The sequence below is a fragment of the Numida meleagris genome, chromosome Z, assembly GCF_002078875.1.
Source record: "Numida meleagris isolate 19003 breed g44 Domestic line chromosome Z, NumMel1.0, whole genome shotgun sequence".
NCBI classification, from domain to species: domain Eukaryota; kingdom Metazoa; phylum Chordata; class Aves; order Galliformes; family Numididae; genus Numida; species Numida meleagris.
The window spans coordinates 45,248,024-45,272,130 of record NC_034438.1 but is presented as its reverse complement, the minus strand read 5'-3'; the positions used below and the strand labels follow the sequence as shown (position 1 = coordinate 45,272,130).

At 37.2% G+C, this 24,107-nt stretch overlaps 1 protein-coding gene across 1 annotated transcript in view; it reads left to right on the top strand.

The window, feature by feature from the left end:
• Nucleotides 1–24,107, top strand: part of ADAMTS19 (ADAM metallopeptidase with thrombospondin type 1 motif 19) — a 161,603-nt gene that overhangs the window by 97,902 nt on the left and 39,594 nt on the right. The window contains exons 9-15 of the mRNA XM_021381171.1: nucleotides 6,241–6,381; nucleotides 7,554–7,704; nucleotides 12,764–12,865; nucleotides 15,758–15,888; nucleotides 17,226–17,395; nucleotides 21,512–21,639; nucleotides 23,665–23,785. Of these exons, the coding sequence (XP_021236846.1) occupies nucleotides 6,241–6,381; nucleotides 7,554–7,704; nucleotides 12,764–12,865; nucleotides 15,758–15,888; nucleotides 17,226–17,395; nucleotides 21,512–21,639; nucleotides 23,665–23,785 (944 nt within the window). The remainder of the gene's footprint in view (nucleotides 1–6,240; nucleotides 6,382–7,553; nucleotides 7,705–12,763; nucleotides 12,866–15,757; nucleotides 15,889–17,225; nucleotides 17,396–21,511; nucleotides 21,640–23,664; nucleotides 23,786–24,107) is intronic.

Here is a 24,107-nt window from a genome sequence, read left to right as displayed (position 1 = left end):
TGAAAAGGATGAAGCTTAACTTGGTGACTAGGTCGATAATGGATATAGTCCACACCCTGGTTACATTTTAAGTACTTCTTTTATTTTGAGAAAGAAGTATAGAACGGCTTGTTACGGTAGTGGCACAGTTTTTGTTTCAAAATCAAACATCAAATTGATGTTTCCAATAAACTTTTGAGTGTTATGCAGTCTTTGGACAACTGCCTACTCCTTCTCTTTCAAGTGAGTACCAGTGATGTAGAAACAGGAAGTCTGAGGTCTATCAAAAGAGATTTTACAGACCTGTGGAGACAGCTAAAGGACTCAGTGGCACAGATAGTATTTTCCTCAGTTGTCTTATGCTATGCCTATCTCCAAGGCTGGTGACTCTGCTGGAATTTTGGTTTTTATAGCCATGGTAGAGCCTTTAAGAGTAGAGGTCTGATGTGGCCAGATGGGACTTACCTATCTTGATGGGGGAAATATTTCTTGGCTTGTAACCTAGCAAGACTGATTGAGAGAGTAGGTCACAGAGGAGGGGGATATCATTATGAACAGGGGTTAAGGGAAGGAATTATACAGCACCATCTGAGGGTAGCAAGGGTAATGGGAGTTTCTAAGGGAGTCAGTTTGCAGCATCCCCTTGGAATCTGCTTTACAAGTTTTAGGTGTCCAAGAGAGCTGGTCACATTTTCAAAGCTCCCTTTTTAAAGCCCAGAAGCAGGCAATCCCATTTTGTTGCAAGTCAGGCAAGCAGGACAGAAGACCAGCCTGGATGAACAGGAAACTCCTTTTGGAACTAAAGCAGAAAAAGAACATATATGACATCTGGTGGCAAGGTCAGGATTCAAAGGGAGAGTACAGAGCCACAACTCCCATCTGCAGGGAGGAAACAAGAAAAGCCAAACCCCTGCTTGAACAGACAGTGGCCACTGTTACATCAGACAACAAAAAAGGCTTTTTCAAGTATGTCAACAGAAAGAGGAGATCAAAGGAAAACATTGCACTGATACTTGATGCAGATACTACATAACAAGTAAGGAAGAGAAAAAGATTGAGGCATTTAATAGTTTTTTTGAGATCTCAGTTTTTAATACTAATGATAGATTTTTAGGTGTCCTGTCCTCTGAAGTGCAGGAGCATGACTTGGGGAGCAGTGAATTTCAGTTTCTGGTCATCAAAACTATAAAGGAACAGTTTTACCAGTTCAATGTTTGTACACCCATTGGGCCTGATGAGATATATACTGTAGGATGCTGAAGAATTAGCAGATATTTTAGCTCTACCCCTCTTAATACTACAGGTTGTGGGAGTCAGGGGAGGTCCCTGCTGACTGGAAGCTAGCTGACATTATACCCAGCTACAAAAAGTGTATGAGAAATTGTCCAGGAAACTGCAGACCTGTTTGTATTGCACAGTCCCTGGAAAAGTTGTAGAGAAGATTGTTCTGGTGGATAATGAAAGACATTTGACAAACAAAGCTATTATTGAGCATAGTCAATGTGGGACAATAAGGAGTAAGTCCTTCCTTAGTCATTTAATCTCCTTCTGCAATAAGGTCACTTACTTGAGGGTTGAAGGGAAGGCAGTGGTTACAATCTTTCTGGATTTTAGTATGTCCTTTGATACTGACTCTCACATCATCCTTTTGGAACATATTGTCCAATTTTGTGATAAACAGGTTTACCCAGTTCTGAGCGACGAATGGACTGAACGACAGAGCTCTAAAGGTAAACAGAACTTCATCTGGCTACATCTCCAAGGGGCTCTATTCCAGGTCAGGTTCTGTTCAACATTTTTATCACTGATCTGGATACAGGAGTGAAATTCATCCTCAAAAGCTTGCTAATATTGAACTCGAGTGCTGCTGACTCCCTAGATGGACAGAGAAATGCCTGACACAGGTACAGAGTGGGAGATAGATGACTGTGGAACAGCCCAGCAGAAAGGGACCTGGGGGTGCTGGTGAAAGCAGGCTCAGCATGAGCCAGAATTGTGTCCCAGCAGCCAACAGGGCAAACTGCACTCCAGAGGCATTAATCACTGCATAAGCAAGCTGATTAAAAAGGGGATGATTCTCCCACTACATTCAGCATTCATGCAGTCTTGAAAACTGTGTGCAGTTCTGAGATCTATAATATAAAAAAGGATGTTAAGGTACAAAGCTGGTAACAGGCCTGGAAGGTATGTCCTTTGAGGAGAGGCTGAGGACACTTGGTCTATCTAGTTTGGAGAAGAGAAGGCCTAGAGGCAACCTCCTTGCCACCTCCACATGGGGTCCTTGTGCTTTGACTCAAGAATATAATTAATTTAAGGCTTTGATGTGAAAGCTGTATTTGCCATCATAGTATGAATATACATACAGTTCCTGACTGGATTTTTTTTTTAATCAAAAGTAAATAATAGAAAAGAGTTAATCACCTCTGGAAAAAAGATACTCATGCCAAACCCTGTAAACTACAGTATTTCAAGATTAAAAAATATATGCCTATTATTTATGCCCTTTAATTCTATGCTAAGAAAAGGTAGTGACATAATTTCTTCAAATTGAAGAAAATATATAATTAGAAGACAGGAGGGGAGGGAAAGGGAGGGAGAAGAAAAGGGAGGGAGGGAAGGGGAGTGGAGCTGGAAGGAATCTTCAAAGATTGTTAAGTCCAATTTCTTGAGCGTTTCAGAGCTAACTGAAAGTTAAAGCATATTATTAAGAGGGTTGTCCAAATGCCTCAGGAGCACAGACTAGCATGGGGCATCAACCACCATGCTAGGAAGCCTGTTCCAGTTGTTAACCACCCTAACAGTAAAGACATTCTTCCTCATATTCAGTCCAAACCTCAGCTGGTGCAGCTTTGTTCTCTTGCTGCACATCCACTCACTGATTCCCAGGGAGATGAGACCAGCACCTCCCTCCCTGCTTCCCCTCCTCAGGAATTTGTAGAGAGCAAGGAGGTTGCCTCTAGGCCTTCTCTTCTCCAAACTAGATAGACCAAGTGTCCTCAGCCTCTCCTCAAAGGACATACCTTCCAGGCCTGTTACCAGCTTTGTACCTTAACATCCTTTTTTATATTATAGATCTCAGAACTGCACACAGTTTTCAAGACTGCATGAATGCTGAATGTAGTGGGAGAATCATCCCCTTTTTAATCAGCTTGCTTATGCAGTGATTAATGCCTCTGGAGTGCAGTTTGCCCTGTTGGCTGCTGGGACACAATTCTGGCTCATGCTGAGCCTGCTTTCACCAGCACCCCCAGGTCCCTTTCTGCTGGGCTGTTCCACAGTCATCTATCTCCCACTCTGTACCTTTGTCCAGCACTGTTGCATCCTAGTGCAGCACTACAATTTAGTTTTCTTAACTTCATGCCATTGCTGATTGCCCAGTGCTCCACTGTTTCTAGATACTTCCTGCAAGGCCTCTTATCCCTCCAGAGAGCCAAGAGCACCTCCCTGGTTTTTGTCATCTGCAGACCTACTGGAGATATATTACACTCTTTCATCCAGATCTTTGAGAAGAATGTTGAACTTGCCCTAGAACTGAGCCCTGAGGAACACCGCTGGTGACCAGCCATCAGCTGGATATAGTCCCACTTACTTTAAGCTCCGCCTTCAACCATTTCATCACCTAGCGTAGCATGAACCTGTTGATCTCACAGTTGGACAATATGTCCAGAAGGATGATTTGACAGACAGTGTCAAAGGCATTACTGAAGTCTAGGAAGATAACATATCTTTCCTTTTTTTCATCTGCCAGAGAGGCGTCTTATCCTAGAAGGAGATCAAATTACTAGGGCAGGACTTTCCCTTGATTATCCAATATTGATATACCTGATAATAGCTTTGTTCTTTATCTGATTTTCAAAATTCCCCAGGGCAATCTTTTCAATAACTTTTCCAGGTAGTGAGATTAGATGAACAGGTCTGTTATGGGCATCACCAACTCTGTAGATATGACATAATAGATATGTTGCTCTGAAAATAATGCCTCTTATTTATTTCCATGGAAACTACAACAGATACAAACACAATAACACTATTTGGTAGAGCAGATTCTCAGGTACAAAACGCTGTTTTTTCAACACCATCATCAACATTAGCTATGCATTTTTGCTGACCATGAACAAGAGTCTACATTCTGCACTGATAAATTCTGCAGCAACAGAGGCAACTCAGTGTTACTGTCAGCACTGCTGAAGAACCCCAACCACTGCCTCACTGTGCTCACATCCACTGTTTGGTCTCCATAAACATTCAGCAAATGATCATCATCATTGGGTGCGATTTTTTCCACATGGAGGAATTCAGAGACATACCTTTGCTTCATATGCACTTCCATGTCAGGCAGCACTTTGTTGGACTTCCCCTCTGCTGCCATCTGTCATACAGCAACAAACTGTAATGGAATATTGCTGGGAAGATTCACCCTCTACTACCATACCACTAACATCTGCCTTTGATGTCATGGACCAGCATAATAAAATAGGAGACATTACTTTCAGAGCAGCCCTCATATATAAAAAGTAATAATCATATGTAAGAATGTAAGGAAAATGCAAAAGCATTTCCTTAGAGGATCTCCTGAGAGTAAAACAGTTTTGTTTACCTCAGTTACACAGTTTACAACGCATAAAATTATTCTATTAATGCAGAAACAGCTAATCCAGCGCACCAAATTATAGTGTACTCTGATAAGTACTAATTATAGATATATAAGTCTTATATAATTAATTATAGAGAGTACTCTAATAAGCATAAAAAAAGCCCTACATCAGTTTTATATCCGCCACAGGGGATTTCTTCTCTGAGAGAGTAGTTGGGCACTGGAACAAGCTGCCTAGGGAAGTGGTGGAGTCATCATCCCTTGAAGTGTTCAAGAAATGTAGAGATGTGGTTCTCAGGGACATGGTTAGTAGGCAATATTTGTATTAGGTGGATGGTTGGACTATGTGATCTTAGAGGTCTTGTCCGACCTTCATGATTCTATGATTCTATGATTCTATGATTCTATGAATTTAGCATCATAGAGTGCAGCTGGTGGTAATGCAGCTTGCAAAATTCATGTAAAATTTCATCTAGTCAGTAGGGAATTTGGGAACAGAGTAAAGAAGGAAAGTGAGGTGGTGAACTCAGTTGTAGGTGACATGATTTTTTTTTGCCCTTTGGCCATTGCTATATGGTGAAAGATGAGTAAGCATGATATATTCTAGTTTTTCTACTGAAGTGACAAATCTCCTAGCTTTGTGGTTTCTAAGCCATCTGACTGCTCTTCTACTGAGGGAATCAATACAAAGTGTAAAGCTTTGTGCACTAGAAAGTTTTGCTTTTCTGCAAGGCAGACAAGGGATGCAAAATTCCAGCACCAATTTGAATCTGAATTCAGTGGTCTGCAGAGTAGTCTCATGCTCATTTTTAAAAACAACTGAAAGTATTTTATTTATTTCTGTCAATGTTAGAGAAGCACATTTGCACTTAGCTCCTTCTGAAAACTTTAAAAAACTTTTTTTAAAATTCAAGTGTCTTTTTCCTCAGTGGTTACCTGCTATCAGTGAGAATGATAATGAGTCTTTACTTTAGCTACAGGTACATTTTGAAATAGATTTTTAGTAGAATTTTTCATTGCTTTGCAATGCCTTATCTGAGAACTTACATAGGTGTATATGGTTGCCACGTCTTTAAAATAGTATTAAAAACCAAAATGCCATAAATGGTGTTAAATACATTCATAATGTTATAAATTGAATGAATATAAATTAATCAATTTATTTCTAGCAGCAGCCATTGAAAACACAGTAAGGTGATTTTTCTTTAGATACAATAATAATAAACTAGTAAACATTTTATTATTCTCTACAATTTGAACAAACCAATTCCCTATGGAATAAACACAGAATTAAGACCAATCAGAGTGTAAATATAAGTAGAATTCACTGATGTTAAAAACTAGTTTTCCAGTGTTTTGTTTGTGCATTATCAAGAAAAGTACAATTGGGCAATACTTGTTCAGTTTAAATTTAAAAAGTTGTCCAAAGTATATATTAAATGGCTGATTAGAACTTAGCATTTCTAAATAAATAATGAAGCTTCTCTTTTGACTTTCAGATGGTAGACTTATCCTTCAAACACGATTCTATGTACTGCTGTGAAAGATGTAATGGTGAAAATGAGTTTCTCTTAGCCTCTTACAAGAATGTTAACTTACAAACATTTTTGAAAACAACTTGTTACTTTGTTGTGCTTTGTTTTGCTTTTAATAACTTGAAAATTCAGCATGGGAATAAACCACGACAATGACCACCCATCCTGTGCAGATGGTCTCCATATCATGTCAGGAGAATGGATTAAAGGACAGAATCTTGGTGATGTTTCATGGTCCCGGTGCAGCAGGGAAGATCTGGAAAGATTTCTGAGGTATATCTTTCAAGAAAAATAACTCAAGTACCTTTACAAATAGTTGCAGTAAGTAACCTGAAAAAAAATTCAACTCTTATTACCCTTTCTGTGAGAGATTAAAAACAAATTTCCACATACATAGTCCATCAAAATAACTTAAATCATGAACTAGATATTATTTGGCAGATTAAAATTTAGCTATTTTTGGCAATTATACTTTTATATGTTCAATATGTGAATGGGTTTGTATATATCTATGCATAAAAGTTCATTTTATAATATATTAAGGTATATTAATATAGTATACATTGAAGAAGGCTGGACAGAAAACAACTTCTAAACTGTATAGATTTTATGATTTGTGTTGTGCCATTCAGTGCTATGCAATTTAATTACATTAATTCCTTAATTTACGTGGAGATATTTGATAGAGAGTAATATGCTTAGAAACCAAATTAAAACATTCATTTTCACTCTAATCTCTCAAAATAGAATCTTAAATCCATAAATGTATCTGTTGAGAATTTACTTAAAACAGTTAAGGAATCCTGAAACCAGCTTTATCATTCAGAAATAGTTAACTGAAATTACATATGAAGTCTGAATTTATACTGAATCTCAGCAGAAATTGTATGTCCATCATCTGATGCCTTACATAGGTTTAGTCATTTTCAAATCTTTTTATCTTCAGTTGTTGAGAAAAGTTAAATTTCTGTCTACTGGCTCAGAAGTGTATGTATTTTTAAATTTATTTTTTAAAAAATATATAAAATATATATAAAACCTGAAATTATAAGTTTAAAATATTAGTGGTGTGAAAAACAAGCTGCATAACTGTCTGTGCATTATCAATAGTCTATTTGTTAAATAGCTGTTTAGATTTCTATCCAAGCCATAATCAGTTAAGTAATGTTAATACTAAAATGTTATCCAGAAGATTCCTGAAATTCCTAGTACTTCTGATAAATTTTCTGCAAATACACAAATCAGAACACCATTAACTTTTAGCAAGGAAGCAGACATTAATTTATGTGGAGTCATTTCTCTGAATGACAGCTGAATGCATATGAAGAAAAAAGAAATCGTGAGTCCATATTCCGCTAACTTTGAACATCTAATGCATGTATAAGTCAGAATGACAATCAGGCTCTTTCAGGTTGTTCAACATATGGATCTCTGTATGTTGCCAGGTCAAAGGCCAGTAACTGTCTGCTACAGACAAATCCTCAGAGCCTCAATTCTGTGATTATTCCCTCCAAGCTCCCAGGAATTACATACACTGCAGATGAACAGTGTCAGATTATTTTTGGACCAACTGCTTCTTTTTGCCAAGAAATGCAGGTAAGAATGGGGATATACTTCAGAAAATACATCTACCAACTTATATTGTAGTTATTTCTGTTCATGTGTTTGAGAGAAAGAGAACACAGCATGTCTGAAGCTAAGTTTACACTGTGCTTTCCTAAATTCAACATTCCCGTTTGTTTATCTTCTAAGGCTTGCTTTGAATCTCAAAACATGATGAGTCATGTTCTACTTTATCACCGATACATTCCTTGTGCTTTAGAAACAGAAAATTAAATAGTGTGAAGTCACCTCACTGCAATAAATGGAGTATTTCCTATTTATTCCACCGGGACCAGATTTCACGTGTATGTTCTGTTTCATTATGCTTCGGGTATTGAATCTCAGAGGGAAAATAGTGGCATTATCTGGGCCCTGACCTGCAGCACTATACCCTATGAGCTCAGGCTGAGCCATGGAGTGCCATGGCAGTAGGATTTCCAGTGCAGTTAAGTAAGATTTCTGAAGTGAAAAGGAATTTCAGAGCAATAGACAGAACACACACAAAAAATAGATACTGCCATTTAAGTTGAGCTAGAACTGAGCTATACAAACTTTCCAAATATCCTCCATGGACATAGACTGTATAACACTGATATTATTTTCTAACTGCAAAATGATGTTTGTAGTCAATTTTTATCATCTTCCTCTGATATATGAGGATGTTACATGGAAATAACAAACATGTTGAATTTAATCTACCAAATTCTTTCATTATGAAGGTAATGCAAAGTTCACTATGTTAACTATGCAGATTACCCTGACTGCCATTAGAGAAGTCAATATATGGAAGACTCTTCTACAACTAAAACAGCATTTCTGAAGCAGCAGTATTAATTTGTTACAATAATTATTTTATTGTGCATTGGCAACCACTGAATTTTCTATGAAGTCCAATCTATTTTCATTTATCACTGCATACAAGCTCCTACTCTGCCAGTAACTGGCAGTTTACCTTGGTTACAGTTGTTGTCCAGAAGCCAAGAAATGAGTGAGAAACATTCTCCTTAAAGGTTCATTTAAACTTAAGTAAATCCAGCAGTTCATAGCCTAGGATTTCTTGAATCTGTTCTATTTGCTGAAGGGTTCATGCATTTTGGTATAACTATGTAGAAGATAAATAATGAACTAAGTCAGTCTTACATTTTTTGTGACTGGGAGCTGGTTTGACCACAGACTTCACACAGCCTTTTTTTTAGACAAGTACATTTCTTTCTTTAACAGCTATTCAACTAAGAATACAATTGAATAATAATGAAAATCAGTTTTCTTAATGATATAAAAACGATATAAAAATATCAGTGGTACATTCAGTATTGCATTTCTGCTGTGATGTACTTTTCTACAAATTCTATTATTGAACAGCACTTCATAATAATATATAGTCACCTTACATGGCAGCTTCTGAGAAACACCGCAGATGCCAATGATTTTCCCTTGCTATCAGGAATTCCTTTTTGTGATTTAATGGCTAAAGCAAGGGGCTGAAGGCACTGGTGAATGCCTACTCCTGTATTTTCCTAAGTGAGCCTCACTCTTCCATGAATAGTATCTAGACTGTATTTTATTTTTTTTCTTTTTAGCTTTATTTCAAAGACTTCTTTTTCATACCCTAAGCAAAATTTACAGAGCCTGAGAAAACTGTGAGTGGATCTCTGGGTACAAAATTTATGTCATGTCACTGTGCTTATCTTGTAAAGGAGCCAAGTTTGCTTTTGTGCTCATGATGTCTCACGAAAGAATCGACTGGAGCCTAACATTGTTACACATAACAGATAGTGAGGTCATGGCCCAGAAGTAGTTCTTGATGATTAAATGTAGAACTTCAAAACTGAATGTAATTGTTGAACTACTGAATGCTGGCTTTCAAGATTATAGTCCAGGATGTGAGTGCTATCTAGTCAGCTCCACTAAAACAATTCCTGTCATAACACAGCTGTGATTTTTTCCAAGAAGTAGGGGACTGGTTATATTTCATGGTGATTTTTAAGACATTTCAGGGAAAGATCACGGTGAAAAGAATGAAAGTCGTGGAAACATTATAGCCTTGGAGAAATATCCATCCTCATATCCACCACCACACTGTAAACAATCTTGACTTTGCACATATACAGTTCTGAAATGCTCATTTTGTATCTGCTTCTTCCTTTCAGCTGGATCTTCTTTCCAGATGCTTATATGATTGGAAAAGCATCCCTATCACACACACAGATCTCCCTCACTCATTTAAAAAGCCCCTGAAAAAAATAGGAGTTCTGTATTACATTGTGACATTTATGTTATATTTTATTCAATTTTAGTTGTTAAAAACTCACAATTAACTACTAACCTATTCTTTCAGAAAAAAATCATGCATCTATGCTTGGCAATATTTTGTTTTGCATTGCATACACAAGGGAATATTTTACAGACCATGAATATTTTAATATAATCAGTATACATTTATCACTTCCAATAACTCTCATTTTCCATCTTAGTCTAATTGTAACTGGTGTTTTACTGTGGTTATGATAGTTACCTACTAAACCTCTGTGAACCTAACTATGCAGATTATGAATGGATAGAACTTTCTACCTAGAGCAGTAAATTTCCATTTCATAAGTTTGTGCTCTGATTTTTGGGAGGCTGTACTACTGATGCTGGTCTCCAGATTTCTGTTGGTTTTCAAATCAGTCTTAACTTGGAGTAATGCAGATTTCTAGATAATATCGTATGGTGTGCATCACCCTTAAACTCACATCTGCTTAAGAGAAGAATTGTTTCTGGTTTTGCAAGAGAAATTAAGCAGAAGATGAAAGTATTTAGAAACAAAAAAAAAAGGAAAACATACTTTAGTATGTGAAAATTTGACTTTAGTTTTTGAAAGCCTGGATGGCTTTTCTTCAGATGTTGTCACTGATGAATGAAGACATGAGGATAGAAAAAAAGTTTGAATTAAGTCAAATAAATTAGCATATATTTTTGTTTCAATGAGGCTGAGTTGTGGGTCAATCATTTCACAGTAGAAATGGAAGCAGTTAGTCCTGAACATCAGATACTCTGTCTTGTCTACATTATCTTCTGAAACTGGTCCAGAAGTCCAGTTGCTCTCAAGTTTTTCCTTAAAGTGTATTTTTAAAAACAGTTTTAGAAACACAGATTATCTTTGGAACAAGGACAATAATTACAATTTGACATTGAAAAATATTTGTTAAAAAAAATCACAGAGTAGGACTCTGTAGCTATATTTTAGGATTACCATAGGCTAGCTGTTATCTTGTCAGTTCTGCTTTGACACAAAACTGCAACAAAATGAACCAGGGGTGAATGTGACTGCTTCAGTCCTGAGCCCTCTGCAATCTTTGACTTTTTTTAAAAACTGATATTACATTCATTTTTATACGCAAGACTCCCACTGGAATTGTCCTGTTTTCTTGGTTCAGGTACAGTCTTTCCTTGCATTATATATCCTGTGCACTAAGACTTTTTTCAAGATAGCATAAGACTTGTTACACAATTTTCATGCATAATATAAAAGTAACAGAGACTCTCAGTAGTTTTACCAATGTAACAAATCATTTCAGTCATAAAAATCATGTCTTCTGGCAGCCCAGGGTTCAAAAATCTCCTGATCTTTACCTTTTATGTGCCCTATAAGCCACCTCCATCCCACCTCTCCTGGATCCTTTTTTTCCCATCTTTAGGGTCTACTGTACGTATCTAGGGGAACCAGTCTGTATATTCAGGCTGATCCAGATCCAAATGGCCTATGTTCATGTCTACCCAGTTTCCAGATAAAGGTGTCCAGGTAAGAAATCATGACTGAAAGTCATGGGAGAAGAAGAGATTTTTAGAGAAAATTGGGAAAAGCTGCCAAGGAAATTTGGGGAAATATTGCAAAGCTGTACTTGCATTTGAAGAAGATAACTTTATCTTGTTCTGATGCTCACAGCAGACAGAATAAGCACTTTTCTTTCTGTCTCCAAAAATGACAGCTGACTAGAACTCCTCTCATCTGCCTTGTCCTTCCCAGCAAAAATATTTCAGCCTGACTTGTTACCTTATTTTGTATCTTCTTTGTGGATGTCGGATTTGATTTTTTTTTGAGGTATTTCCAGAGTAGTTAAGATTATGAATCATTGGAAGTGCATAAGGCATCAGTAGTCATTGTAGTTGTATGAACACAGGGGATTTGGAAGTCCTAGAGAAACCTCCAAATTTTTTACAAATACATTCTTACAAACCGCCAGTGATCATGGTCTGTGTAGTTGTACAAAGATTGGTTCGATCTTATATATATATAAATGGATTCATTTTCAAACCTTGCTTTTTGTTGGTAATGACAGTGCTGCTTTCTCCCTTTTACATAAAATGAATGAGTGCTAAGAAACATATAGATGTGACACTGAGGGACATGATAAGTGGGCATGGTGGTGATAGATTGATGGTTAGACTTGATGATCTTAGAGGTCTTTTCCAACCTTAATGATTCTATGATTCTAAATAAAAGTAGTGAAAATATGGATTAATTTTAAAAATAATTATCAGAAAGCTCCAAATGTTATTAATAAAGAAACACATCCCCTGTACTCACCTGTTTTTAAAATGGTGCTAAGAAGTTCATTTTTATCCAGGTTCACAATTTGTTTTCCTGGTTTGTGTGCTAATAAACAAAAGTAGAATCCTCCTTTCAGCTTTAGCACTATTGCACCTCTTTCAGTCCTTGCTGGAGTGCATCTGCACACTGACATGTTCATAACATGGTGCAAAGTTATCCCTGTGTGCTTTGTCAGTGCTGGAGTATGCAAAGACCGTGACCTCTAGGGTTAAACTTAGGGAGTTCTTTCCCCTTTCTGTCAACACACTAGCTTGACTTATACCATGTGTCAGTGAATAATAGAAAGCGAAGCAGAATTTGCCCGTATTCATTTTTGTCCATGTTTGGCCTGTCTTTAAGTGTACTTCAGTATCATGAAGCTGGTAACTTTATTATAAAATTATTGAATTATCTGCAGAAAGTAATTTTGCTTAAGACAGATTTAATGCTGTATACTGTACCTATGTACTTGGTTTTCAGCATGTCATATGCACTGGGTTGTGGTGTAAGGTGGAAAGTGAGAAGGAATGCAAAACTAAACTGGATCCACCTATGGATGGAACAGACTGTGAGAGTGGAAAGGTATGTTTCAGGTTTTCCTACAGTAGAAGTAATAAAGCAATATAAGTTTTCCTGAACACCTGACATTTAAGGAAAAAACTGAATATGTCTTTGCATTTATTTACAGTTACAGCTTTCCTCAATTTTCATGAAAAAAATACATATATAGTAAAATGTACTATTATTTTCTATTATATAATCTAGACATGGTACAAAAAAGTACATGTCCAAATGGAAAAACTGAGTGCATTAATTTTCATATCTGTAAAAGCCTGATATTTGCTGTGGTCTTTTGATTCTGACAAAAGTAGACATATCTTTTTCTGAAGGTTATATTCTTTATGCTGACACTGGTATGCCTCTGGTGTGGAATAAGAAAGTAGTGGAACTCATTGAGACCCAGAATTTTCTCTTACACAATCATGGCCATCTGAACTGGACAGCCCCAAATTAGTGTACATTCTGAATATCATTGTCTGTACATCATTAATTCAGTTGCAAAAGGTGATAATAGCAACTAATTGCAGACAACTTCTTCTTACAGGTCATGTTGATAGTTGTGGGAGCATTATTATATGGTAGTGACATGAGTCCTGGGAGATCCTATGAGAAACTTAGCTTGTTGGAGGGAAATAACTAGTAAGTGTAAGAAAAATTACTGATTCAAATTAGAATGGCTCAATGAGAGTCAAGCTGCAGAGATGCCTTATTTATGACTAGCAGTAGAAAGCTAAGCAGACATTACTGAAACATCTCAGAGAATTAGAAGGGATTCTTCTTCGTTTACTTTATGCCTGTCCAAGATGAGCTTCAGATTGCAGAAGCCATTAGTTTTGCCTTGCTTAGGTTGTAGAGATGAAATATTCTTGTCTTGTATTATTCTCTTAGGATATTAGGGTGTGATTTGAGTATCATTTACTTAGACTCTCTAGTTTTAAGCTCATTCCAGGTCATTTGTTATGTAAACCAAGGATTTCTAAGCACCTTCCAAACTCTACATCAGGAAGATGCAATCTCTAGAGAAAACTCAATTTTGCCTATGTACCTGAAGGAATATGATTAAATAAATACAAGCATGTTCAGTTTGAAATATCAAAAAGCATTACAAAATTTGTAATTTCTGATTTTATATCCAATGCAAACATTCAGTCAGCTCTGTGAAGACTTTTCAAATTTGGTATGTCATCATTGCAAGGCTGTAATTTGAGGCAGAAAATTAAGCTCAGTTGACCAGCTGGAAACTGTAGGTAACATTTAAGAACACTAAACAAGGTTTTACTATACACAGTGCAGATAACAGAAGTATATTTTGAAAGTTACAAAGGTCTTTATTGTTTTTATTATTGACATGTTTTGTTTCTTTCAAGATGTGAGTTTGTGATGTACTTTATATATTAAATAATAACACTAGTAATTCAGAGTGCAAAGAGAAATGTGTTAAATTCATGGTCAATGAAATTTATTGTTTGCTGTCTGCTGTAGCCTTACTGCTTTGAAACTGTGGAAATCTCATAATTCATGTATTGTGGTTTAACCTGGCAAGCAGCCAAACACTAAACAGTCCTTTGCTCACCCCACTTCTCCTAGCAGGATGGGAGACAGAATCAAAAAAAAAAAAAAAGGTAGAACTCATAGGTTGACATTTAAACTATTTACTGGGACAGAAAAGAAGAGAAATAACAATAATTATAATAATTATATACGTACATCTATATATGTATACACAAAACAAGTGATGCACATATCACTTGCTCACCACCTGACGACCAGTGCCCAGTCCCCAAGCATCAGCAACCGCCCTGGCAAATTCCCCTCAATTTTAAAGTTTTTCTTTTCACATGATTCCGTACAGTATGGAATATCTCCTTGGCCAGTTTAGGTCACCTGTCTTGGATCTATCGCCTCCCAGCTCTTCGTGTGTCCCATCTCCCTGTCTGGAAGGGCAGTACAAGAATTTGAGAAAATGAAATTGAAATGAAGTGAAAATGTCCTTGGCTCTGTACAGCACTACTTAGCAACTAAAATATCAATGTGCTATCAATACTGTTTTTATCCTAACACCGAAACATAGTATTATAACTGACACAATGAAGAAAACCAACTCTGTCCCAGCTGAAACCAGAACACCATGAAACAGATTTTCAGCTGGTGTAAATTGATAAAGTACCAGTATTCTGCAGATGTATGATGCTTTATAAAAGATATGGACATAGGCTACTAAGCGTAAGAATTGTGATTAGATAGTGAGAAATTGCTGTTATCTTGGGAAATGATAATTAAATATGAGATTATTGAAGTGGTATTCTGGTCTTCTTTTAATAAATGTCAGAATTTCAGCTGACTTTTTCAGCACTAGCCTGTAGAGGTTTCCATTCCTGTCTCTTTGAATACAAATTGTGAAAAAAATTCCATTTTCTCTCCAACTCATAGTAGAATCTCATGTTACAATTATCACTGGATAGTCAGTGATAAAGCAGTTTTTACTAGCTATATCTGTGCTGGTGAACCAATCAAGTTGAGGGCACAGCCCCAAACACAGTACTGTGATTATCCAGTTCAGCAAATGGGCAATCCCTGCAATGTGTTTTGGCTGGATCCAGAAGCATTTTCCTAAGCAGGGCCCAGCCTCAAAGTGCACAGCATGATCTGGAAACCATTTCTTTTCCAGGGGGTACTCTGTGTTGGAAATGAACTTGAGCATGAGCTTGTGGATGAGGGTTGCACACGCTACTTGGACAAAGAGCTAGAGTAAGGTCACAAGTACAGGAAAGAAAGCTGTGAAAAGAGTAGGAAGAGATACTCCTGACTCATATGAAATCTACTGAACAAAATGTGTGTGTTCTGCCTTGTGGAGTAGTGAGTTGTTTTGCATATAACTTGATTTATTTATCTAAGAGCTGAATTTTTACTTAGTGGTGTAAGGCTGGAGAATGTATCAATCGGACAACTTTGGTGGAGCATATGGAGGGGGAGTGGAGCACGTGGAGCACTTGCAGCCGTACTTGCAACACTGGAATCAGCAGTCGACAGCGCAAATGCCCTGGGTAACAATAAGCTTAGGTTCCCAATTCTGTATTTCTGAACATAATTTAAATCTTTTGCAGTACAGAAACTCATTAAGATATTGCTATTCTATGTATAAGTAAGTCATTCTGTTTCCATGAATAATGAAAAAAGCTTAGAAGAGCTAAGTATTTTATTTTATTTTTTGCATGTTAACATATTGTACATTTGACAAAGAGATCTTCTACTTTTGCAGACAGATAGAATATCTGGAAACAACGTTTGGAATACTCTTGTATCTTGAAAATGAAAACCTTGTGGCACTGGGGATAAAGGAAGTTTTACCACTGCCTTGAAAGAAATCAACATTTAGCTATAACAGAGTAGCCAGATAAAATATGCTTTCCTTTTGATTACTCAGTGCCCCATCTCTCTTTTGTGGGTCAGTTATACACCAAAAAAAAGGGAAAAATAGAAGTGGTAACAGAACACAGTAAGTAATGAAATGTAGAGTAGAGTAAGCAGGTGATTTAGGAAAAAGTAAAGCAAAACAGGGAAATGAAGAAGAATGGAAGACAATATAACAGATTTGAGACAAAAAAAAAGATGATGAGATAAATGACAGAGGAGTTAAGAGGGATGTATGCCTAGAGAGCTATACGGAAAACTTGGATATGGCTATGCTAATGAACAATAGTTAACAGAGACCTTAGATTGAAAAAAAGGCAATCATATATCCTCCCATCTAAATGCTACTTCCAGTAGCATGCCTAAAAACTGCTTGCAGAATTTAGTGATGTTTCACTTTCACTTAAATTCATTTTTCCAGGCAATATTTCCAGTAAGTAACTCCATTTTTGGCAGTTCACTATTCTGCATGTTTTCATTATTCATTTCATTAATTAATTTTTTCGTTAAATCTCAACTTATGCACCAGGAACAAAAGTGTCTTACCTAAACTTTGTTAACACAAAATTTGTTAAAAAAGTGGAGAGATAGCAAATCTCTACTGATGTAGGCATTATATATCCTTTCACTGGCATGCTTAGCTCAGTCCAACAAGAGAAAAATCACCTGAACTTTATCAAAACTCTAATGGAGGTTCTCTGTGCTGAACATCTCTACTAATCCTAGTGCTTCTTTTGGATCAAGTTTAAGTTGTAAGTTATGGTTTAGCACCATTATCTGTAATGCAGCCAGTCCAAGTAGAAGTCAAACGTGTTCTGTGACTTCAATTATTTTGTGAGTGACTTCTTAATATTGTGTGTCATCAATAAATCTACTATTTGATTTGTTTGTGTTTATCTTAAATAAGCTATGCTGTAAGTTTCCAGATGTTGTCAGCAATAAAGCATTATATTTATGCCATCATTTCTAGCCTAGGCATTGAAGGTGAGTGTCACGGCCCCATGATGCAGTATAAAATATGTGAAAATCCTTCTTGTCCTGCTGGTGTGCCTGCCTTCAGAGACTGGCAGTGCCAGGCTTTCAGTGTCAGATCTTCGTATCAGAAGCATGTGCACCAATGGCAGGCTGTCATTGATGATGGTAAGTCTAAGTCATCTCTCACATTTCCCAAATTGTTATTACATACTTTTTTTTAATAAATAATTATATTTTAAAAGCAAAAGCAAAATGAGAACAAACCAATGAACTAACCAAACAAAAAAAAAACAAGCAGAAAAGGACTGAAAAAAGTTGTGAAATTAAGAATCTTTACAACTAGTAGTAAAGTTGTGTGTAAAATGACAGGGGAATGCTATAAGTATCCAATTGCCATTAATCTTCTACTCTTAAGACAAATTATCACTTATCATTACAAAGCACAGATTATCACATATCATTACAAAGACAGAATCCTGAAAAATGTGAAGTTGTTATCACAAACTTAGTTTAATATGTCTCCATCTAAAAGAAGATTTTTTTCTATACTAAACTAAGAGGCTTTACATAGAAGACTGAAGGTGGCACAATGAAAACCTGTCATTCTGTTTTCAGTAGGATTGTACATTAGCTCATGTTCAGAGTAAAAAGACCTCTCTTCATGTATTTGAAAGGTCCTTATCTAGTGAATCAGTTTGGCTTTGTTTTACCAAATTTCATTTTAGTACAGAAACACATAACATATATCCTAAGGATCAAAAGTTTTCAAACTGACTTTGAATAACTCAGTCATCTGATGAAAAATGTTGACATTCTCCGATTTCCCATTGAGAATGGATGACTGTTTTCATATGAGTATGTTCTGTGAGATCTTGTCTTAAGCTGCCCTTTGAGAGGCACAAAACTGGACACCAGCTGAAGAATTCCAGTGTTACAGAAATCCGTTGTTCCTAAACTCTTAGTTGTTTTCCCTCTTGGACTTTACTAGAACCTAACCGTGCACCATGTCCGAAGTAGTTGCTATTGTTTGAGTGAGGTCACCTATGGCCTACTGAAGTTGTCTAGTGTTGTTGATTGATGAGATGCATTTGAGGGTCCCAAGAAACTGGGTGGATAAAGTTGCTAAGCCACTACCTATAATATTTGAGAAGTCTGTTCAGTATCTTTGTTGGCAACCTCGACAGTGGGATTGAGTTCACCCTCAGCAAGTTTGTCAACGACACCAAATTGTGTGTTACTGTGAACATGTATGTGAGGGAACGGATGCCATCCAGAAGGTATCTCTTGACATGCTTGAGACGTGGGCCCATGTGAACCTCATGAAGTTCAACAAGGACAAGTACAATGTCTTATACCTTTGGAGCAATCCAAAGCACTAAAGGCTGAGAAGGGAGTTGCTTGAGAACAACCCTGAGGAGAAGAACATGGGGGGTGTTGGTTGATTAGAAGTTCAATATGAGCTGGCAATGTGTGCTTGCAGCCTAGAGAGCCAATTATATCCTGGAGTGCAACAAAAGAAGTCTGATGAGGTATTTATACAAACTGGGGGAAGAACTCCTTGAGAGCAGCCCTGTGGAGAAGGACTTGGGGGTCCTAGTGGACAAGTAGCTGGACATGAGCCAGCAGTGTACGCTTGAAGCCCGGAAGGCCTACTATATCCTGGGCTGCGTTAAAAGAGGAGTGGCCAGCAGGGAGAGGGAGGCGATTGTCCCCCTCCACTCAGCTCTAGTGAGGCCCCATCTGGAGTGCCGCATCCTGGCCTGGGGCCCCCAGCACAAGAAAGATGCAGAGCTCTTTGAACGGGTCCCAAGGAGGGCCACTAAGATGATCAGAGGGCTGGAGCACTTCTCCTATAAAGAAAGGCTGAAGGAACTGGGCTTGTTTAGCTTGGAGAAGAGAAGGCTTTGGGGAGACTTCATTGTGACCTTCCAGTACTTGAAGGGAGAGTATTAACAGGAGGGGGTATGGCTGTTTACATGGATGGATAGTGATAGGACAAGGGGGAATGGTTTTAAACTAAGACAGGGGAGATTTAGGTTAGGTATTAGGAGAAAGTTTTTCACTCAGAGGGTGGTGATGCACGGGCACAGGTTGCCCAAGGAGATTGTGGATGCCCTGTCCCTGGAGGCATTCAAGGCAAAGGTGGATGTGCCTCTGGGCAGCCTGGTGTAGTGGTTGGCAACCCTGCCCATGGCAGAGGGGTTGAAACTAGTTCATCTTTGAGGTCCTTTTCAACCCAGGCCATTCTATGATTCTAGGATTCTATGACTAGAAGGGCAAGGGAGGTGGTTCTCCCCTCCTGCTCTCTTGCCATCCCTCCTTGAGTACTTCTGCTCTGAAAAACAGGAACCTGTTGGAGCAAGTTCAGAGGAGGGCCATGAGAATGATCAGAGGGCTGAAGCACCTCTCTTATTCAGATGGGCTGAGAGGAGCTGGGGTTGTTCATCCTGGAGAAGCAAAGGCTTCGAGGAGACCTCACAGTGGCCCACCAGTATCTAAAGTGGATCTGCAAGAAAGCTGAACAGGGACTCTTTGTCAGGGAATGTAGTGATAGGACAAGGGGTAATGGCTTTAAAATAAAAGAAGGTTTGGTTTAGACATTATGAAGAAATTCTTTACTTTGGTCTGAGAAGTTGTGGATTCCCCATCCTAAGGGTGTTCAAGACCAGGGTGGATGGGGCTTTGGGCAATGTGGTCTAATAGAAAGTGTCCCTGCTCATTGGAGGGAAGTTGGAACTAGATCATCTTTCAGGTCCCTTCCAACATAAACCATTCTTTGATTCTGCTATTTTTTTTGTGTGTGTGTGTGTCTTTGAGTTCATAGTCCTTAAAAAATTTTAGATTGTAGATCTTGGTAAGGTACTCCTTTGAAGAATTATGATGTATGCGGATCTTGTAGATACCAGATGACTTTCAATTTACTATTTAAGCAATATAGCAGAAATGCAGAATGCACAAGCTCAGGCAGAGTCTCAGACTTCTGAACCGGAGACACAACCGGTGCCTTGTGTCTGACTGGCTTCGTGTATTGGTAAAAAAACATCACACCTGTTTGTATTTTTCCCCTGGAGATACCCAAAGCTATGTCAATTTTAGTATGTTAAATGTGCCCAGACTACTCTCTGGTTTGCAAGTGAGCTGACAGAGAAGGCCTGTGTCCATACTTCTCAGCTATCTAACACTCTGAAAAATATGGTGGCATCCAAGCTGCTTTTTGGAAATGGTCCTTTTCAAGTGGCAATGTCTAGTCTAGACCCAGCTAGCGCTAGATGGCACAGGCAAAGAATGTGCCATAGACTGTTTTACAGTTCAACTGTACAGACAGTAGAGTTCTAGTGCCCTTGAATGTTTCCTGGAACTGTTTAATTTACTAATAGAAATGCACTCCAGGAATCTGAAAGTCAGCGTGAAGTCAGAGTGGTGTAGACTGCATCCAAATGAAATCAGTTTCAAGTTCAAGATTGACATTATCCTTTCAAGAATCTGCAAAAGATTTGGGAAAGAGTTCTAAGCTAATACACTTGTGATTAAAGATATTAAAAAGTTATACAATTTTGTACTCAGTTGACCACTGAGAGGAGACTTATTTTATTTGTTATTACTTTGGCAGTGGTAGAGCAAACTTCATTATTTATAAATGATGACCCTGAGGAGTACATGGCTACATAGGATAAAATTAGTTTTTAATTCTGTTCAAAATGAAAAATGATTTGCAGAACACTGTAGAAATGTAGTAGAAAGTTACATGATCTTGGTAGAGATGTTAGAAAGAATGCGTTCAGTATTTTGTCTTATTTTAAAAATGTGGACTTTGTAAATCCTTATATTTTTCTTCCCAGGGTGTTTCAGTTACTTAATTTTTTTTTCTCTATGACTTGCATAGTAAGAAAATCTGGAAAATGTTAACTTTCTTTTTTAACCAATATTTATGATCTGTCAGAAGTATAGTAGAATGAAAGTATAAATTACAACCAAAATATTCTGTCAGAAGTAATGTGCATTTTCTTAATTGTAACAATGAACGTGACAGGAGTATGATGTAGGCCAAGTTTAAAGCATAAGTATGTTTTAGGAGGAAAAAGAACTTGAGTTCTACAAACATGAGAACAGGATAAAAATTGTGTGGGTTTTTTTCACAGAATCTGACTTGTTATACTAACATAAATTCATATTGAAAAGATAAGCATAAATCAACTTTTAAAATACTGTTGATAATATTTTTTTATTTGTTAACTGACCTTTCATGAATTCCTTTTTTTTTTCTGTCAATTGCTACCACAGAAAAGCCATGTGCCTTATTCTGTACACTGTCTGGAAAGGATCAACCCATTCTTCTAACAGAAAAAGTGATGGATGGGACTTCTTGTGGCCAGCATGGGTTAGATATCTGTGCAGATGGTAGATGCCAGGTATGAATTACTTCTTTAGAAACTGGATATGTATGCGCATGTATGCAGGTGCAAACATTTGTTATGAATATGTATTATTTCTCTGATGGAATGTTGCAAAATGACGAACCAAGACTGAATGTTTCCTTATGTATCATTCTAAAATATTTTAAGCTCTTTTCACTCATTGGAACACAGTACCTGAAGTAGCTGAAGATTTAGCTGCAGGAATGTGTACCTCTGATATGGCTGATCATAAGAAACTGCAGCATACTGGCTAATAAGTATAGCTGATTTCATCTTCTAAAGTTGAGTGAAGACACAGCTTTCAACAGGCTGGTAAATTTTGCTATGGGGTGTGCATGTGTGTTTAATTCTGTCAACAGTAAGATTTTACATCCAAATAAACCAAAGATGCTGAATTACAGGTAACTAAAACAGAGCGCTTCTTCTATTCATGGTTCTGAGAATTCAGTTGGTTTATAGTTCTTTTGACACTTTTATAGTGCCTCATATAGAAACTCCTTCAAATAAAAATCCCTCAAGGCTGTTATTAACTTGATCCACTTCTCATTGCATAGACTGAGTTCAGCAGAAAAAGTAACCTTTAACACAGATTCATCACTAGATATTATAATAAATTAGCTTACAGATGCATGCATGCATCTATATCTTCATAGAAGTGCTGATGTGGATGTATAATAAGTTTTTCTCAAGTAACTGTGTGCAACAAGTACACACTTAAATACTTCGTTGAACTGGGTTTTTGCTCACCAGTTATTAATTAAAGGGTTGATCACAAAGAAGACATATAGCCCATTTTTCATGAAAAATCCCTCATTTATTATCCACTTTCCATATTTGTGTGGCTAATAAAAACAAAAAAAGCCTGAAGCCAAACCTATCAAAGACTGACTTGGCTTCTTGATATATCAAGAGTCAGAGAGATATTTGCTAATCAAATTTGAATACATAAATTTTTTATATCTTCCACATTTTAGCTTGTCTTTTCAAACAATGGATAAGAAAGAACTTTTGGTCTACAGCTGTAGAGTTAGATATTCCAAATATACCATTTTAGATACGCAGCTCTTGGAACCCTTATGCCATAAACCATTCTTTTTTTTCCAGTAGGATAACTCTAATAAAAATTGTTTGCATAACATGAAGTAATAGTCTTCACATGCTTGAAAACAAGCTGATCTGTAATAGACTATGTTTTCTGTTCTTACGGGAATTTTTCATTTCCTTTTTAGCCTAGCTTTTATCTTCATCATTTATCAAACAGTGCTGAAGTTTTATTGGTTTAATGAGGTGCAGTTATACAGTGCACAAGATTACCATGTGTTGGCTTCTCGAGTCTTTAAAAGGCTTTTATTTCATATCAAGTCAACATGATATTAACTCTTTTTCTATTGTCAAGGTAGCAGTGATAATAATTGATAGAAATACCTCTGATTTAGCAATGTGGGGGTGCTTCTTCAGTAAACGCCATCTCAAATTTTTCCATAAAGTACAAATAAATTTTACGTTTACATATTCCAGATATGTTCACATGCTATTCAGAATAAGACATTAGCTTGACATTAGACGGCACTTTACCATTATGGGAGTGGCAAAGAACCTCCCATATTTTGAATGAATAATACTAGAGCCACAGAAGCTGCAGTCACTGGGGAGGAAGGCCTACTGAGTGTTTTTTACTGTGTTTCATCTGTGGCAGGAGACCCAGGAAACTGTGCCAGGAGTTCCCAGGTAGGAACACCTCTAATTGTACACATTGTAATCATCTTGAAGAGCAGCCACTAGTGCTGGCCAACCATATAGGAAGAGAGTGCACCAATCTAAATAAAATCATAGGAAAATTTAGTATAGAAGGGATCTCAGGATATCAAATAGTGCAGCCCTCATTCTGCCGAGGCCTGACATCAAACCTGAATTGTAATGGTTAGGTCATCCTGAAAAAAGGTGAGATGTTCACTTGTAACTGCAGCCTTATAACAAATATAGACCAATACTTAACAGCTTTATTTTCTTCTCCTGCAGAAATTTGGCTGCGATGGTATAATAGGATCTCTGGCTCGTGAAGATCATTGTGGTGTATGCAATGGTAATGGAAAGTCTTGCAAGGTCATTAAAGGTGATTTTAACCATACCAGAGGAGCAGGTAAGTCTGTTTATTTAGAAGACAGAAATGCATTAACTGTTTTGATTATGTTGAGCATTAGAACTAAGGTATGCTTTCTTAAAGTGATGCAGCTTCTCACAGTTTCAGAGCTACAAAAGATCTTTTTGAAATTAAGGTCACCCTGATCATATGTTCAGTGTTTAAGATAAAAATAAATGATTATTTAGTTTATTATTTTAGTCAAAATTACATTAAGGAATTATCTATCTACCACTAAGACATGTATTATTTCACAGAAATTCCTGATTGCTAAAAATCTGTAAAATACTGTTTTTGCGTGTTTAGGATGTAAAGAAATTGT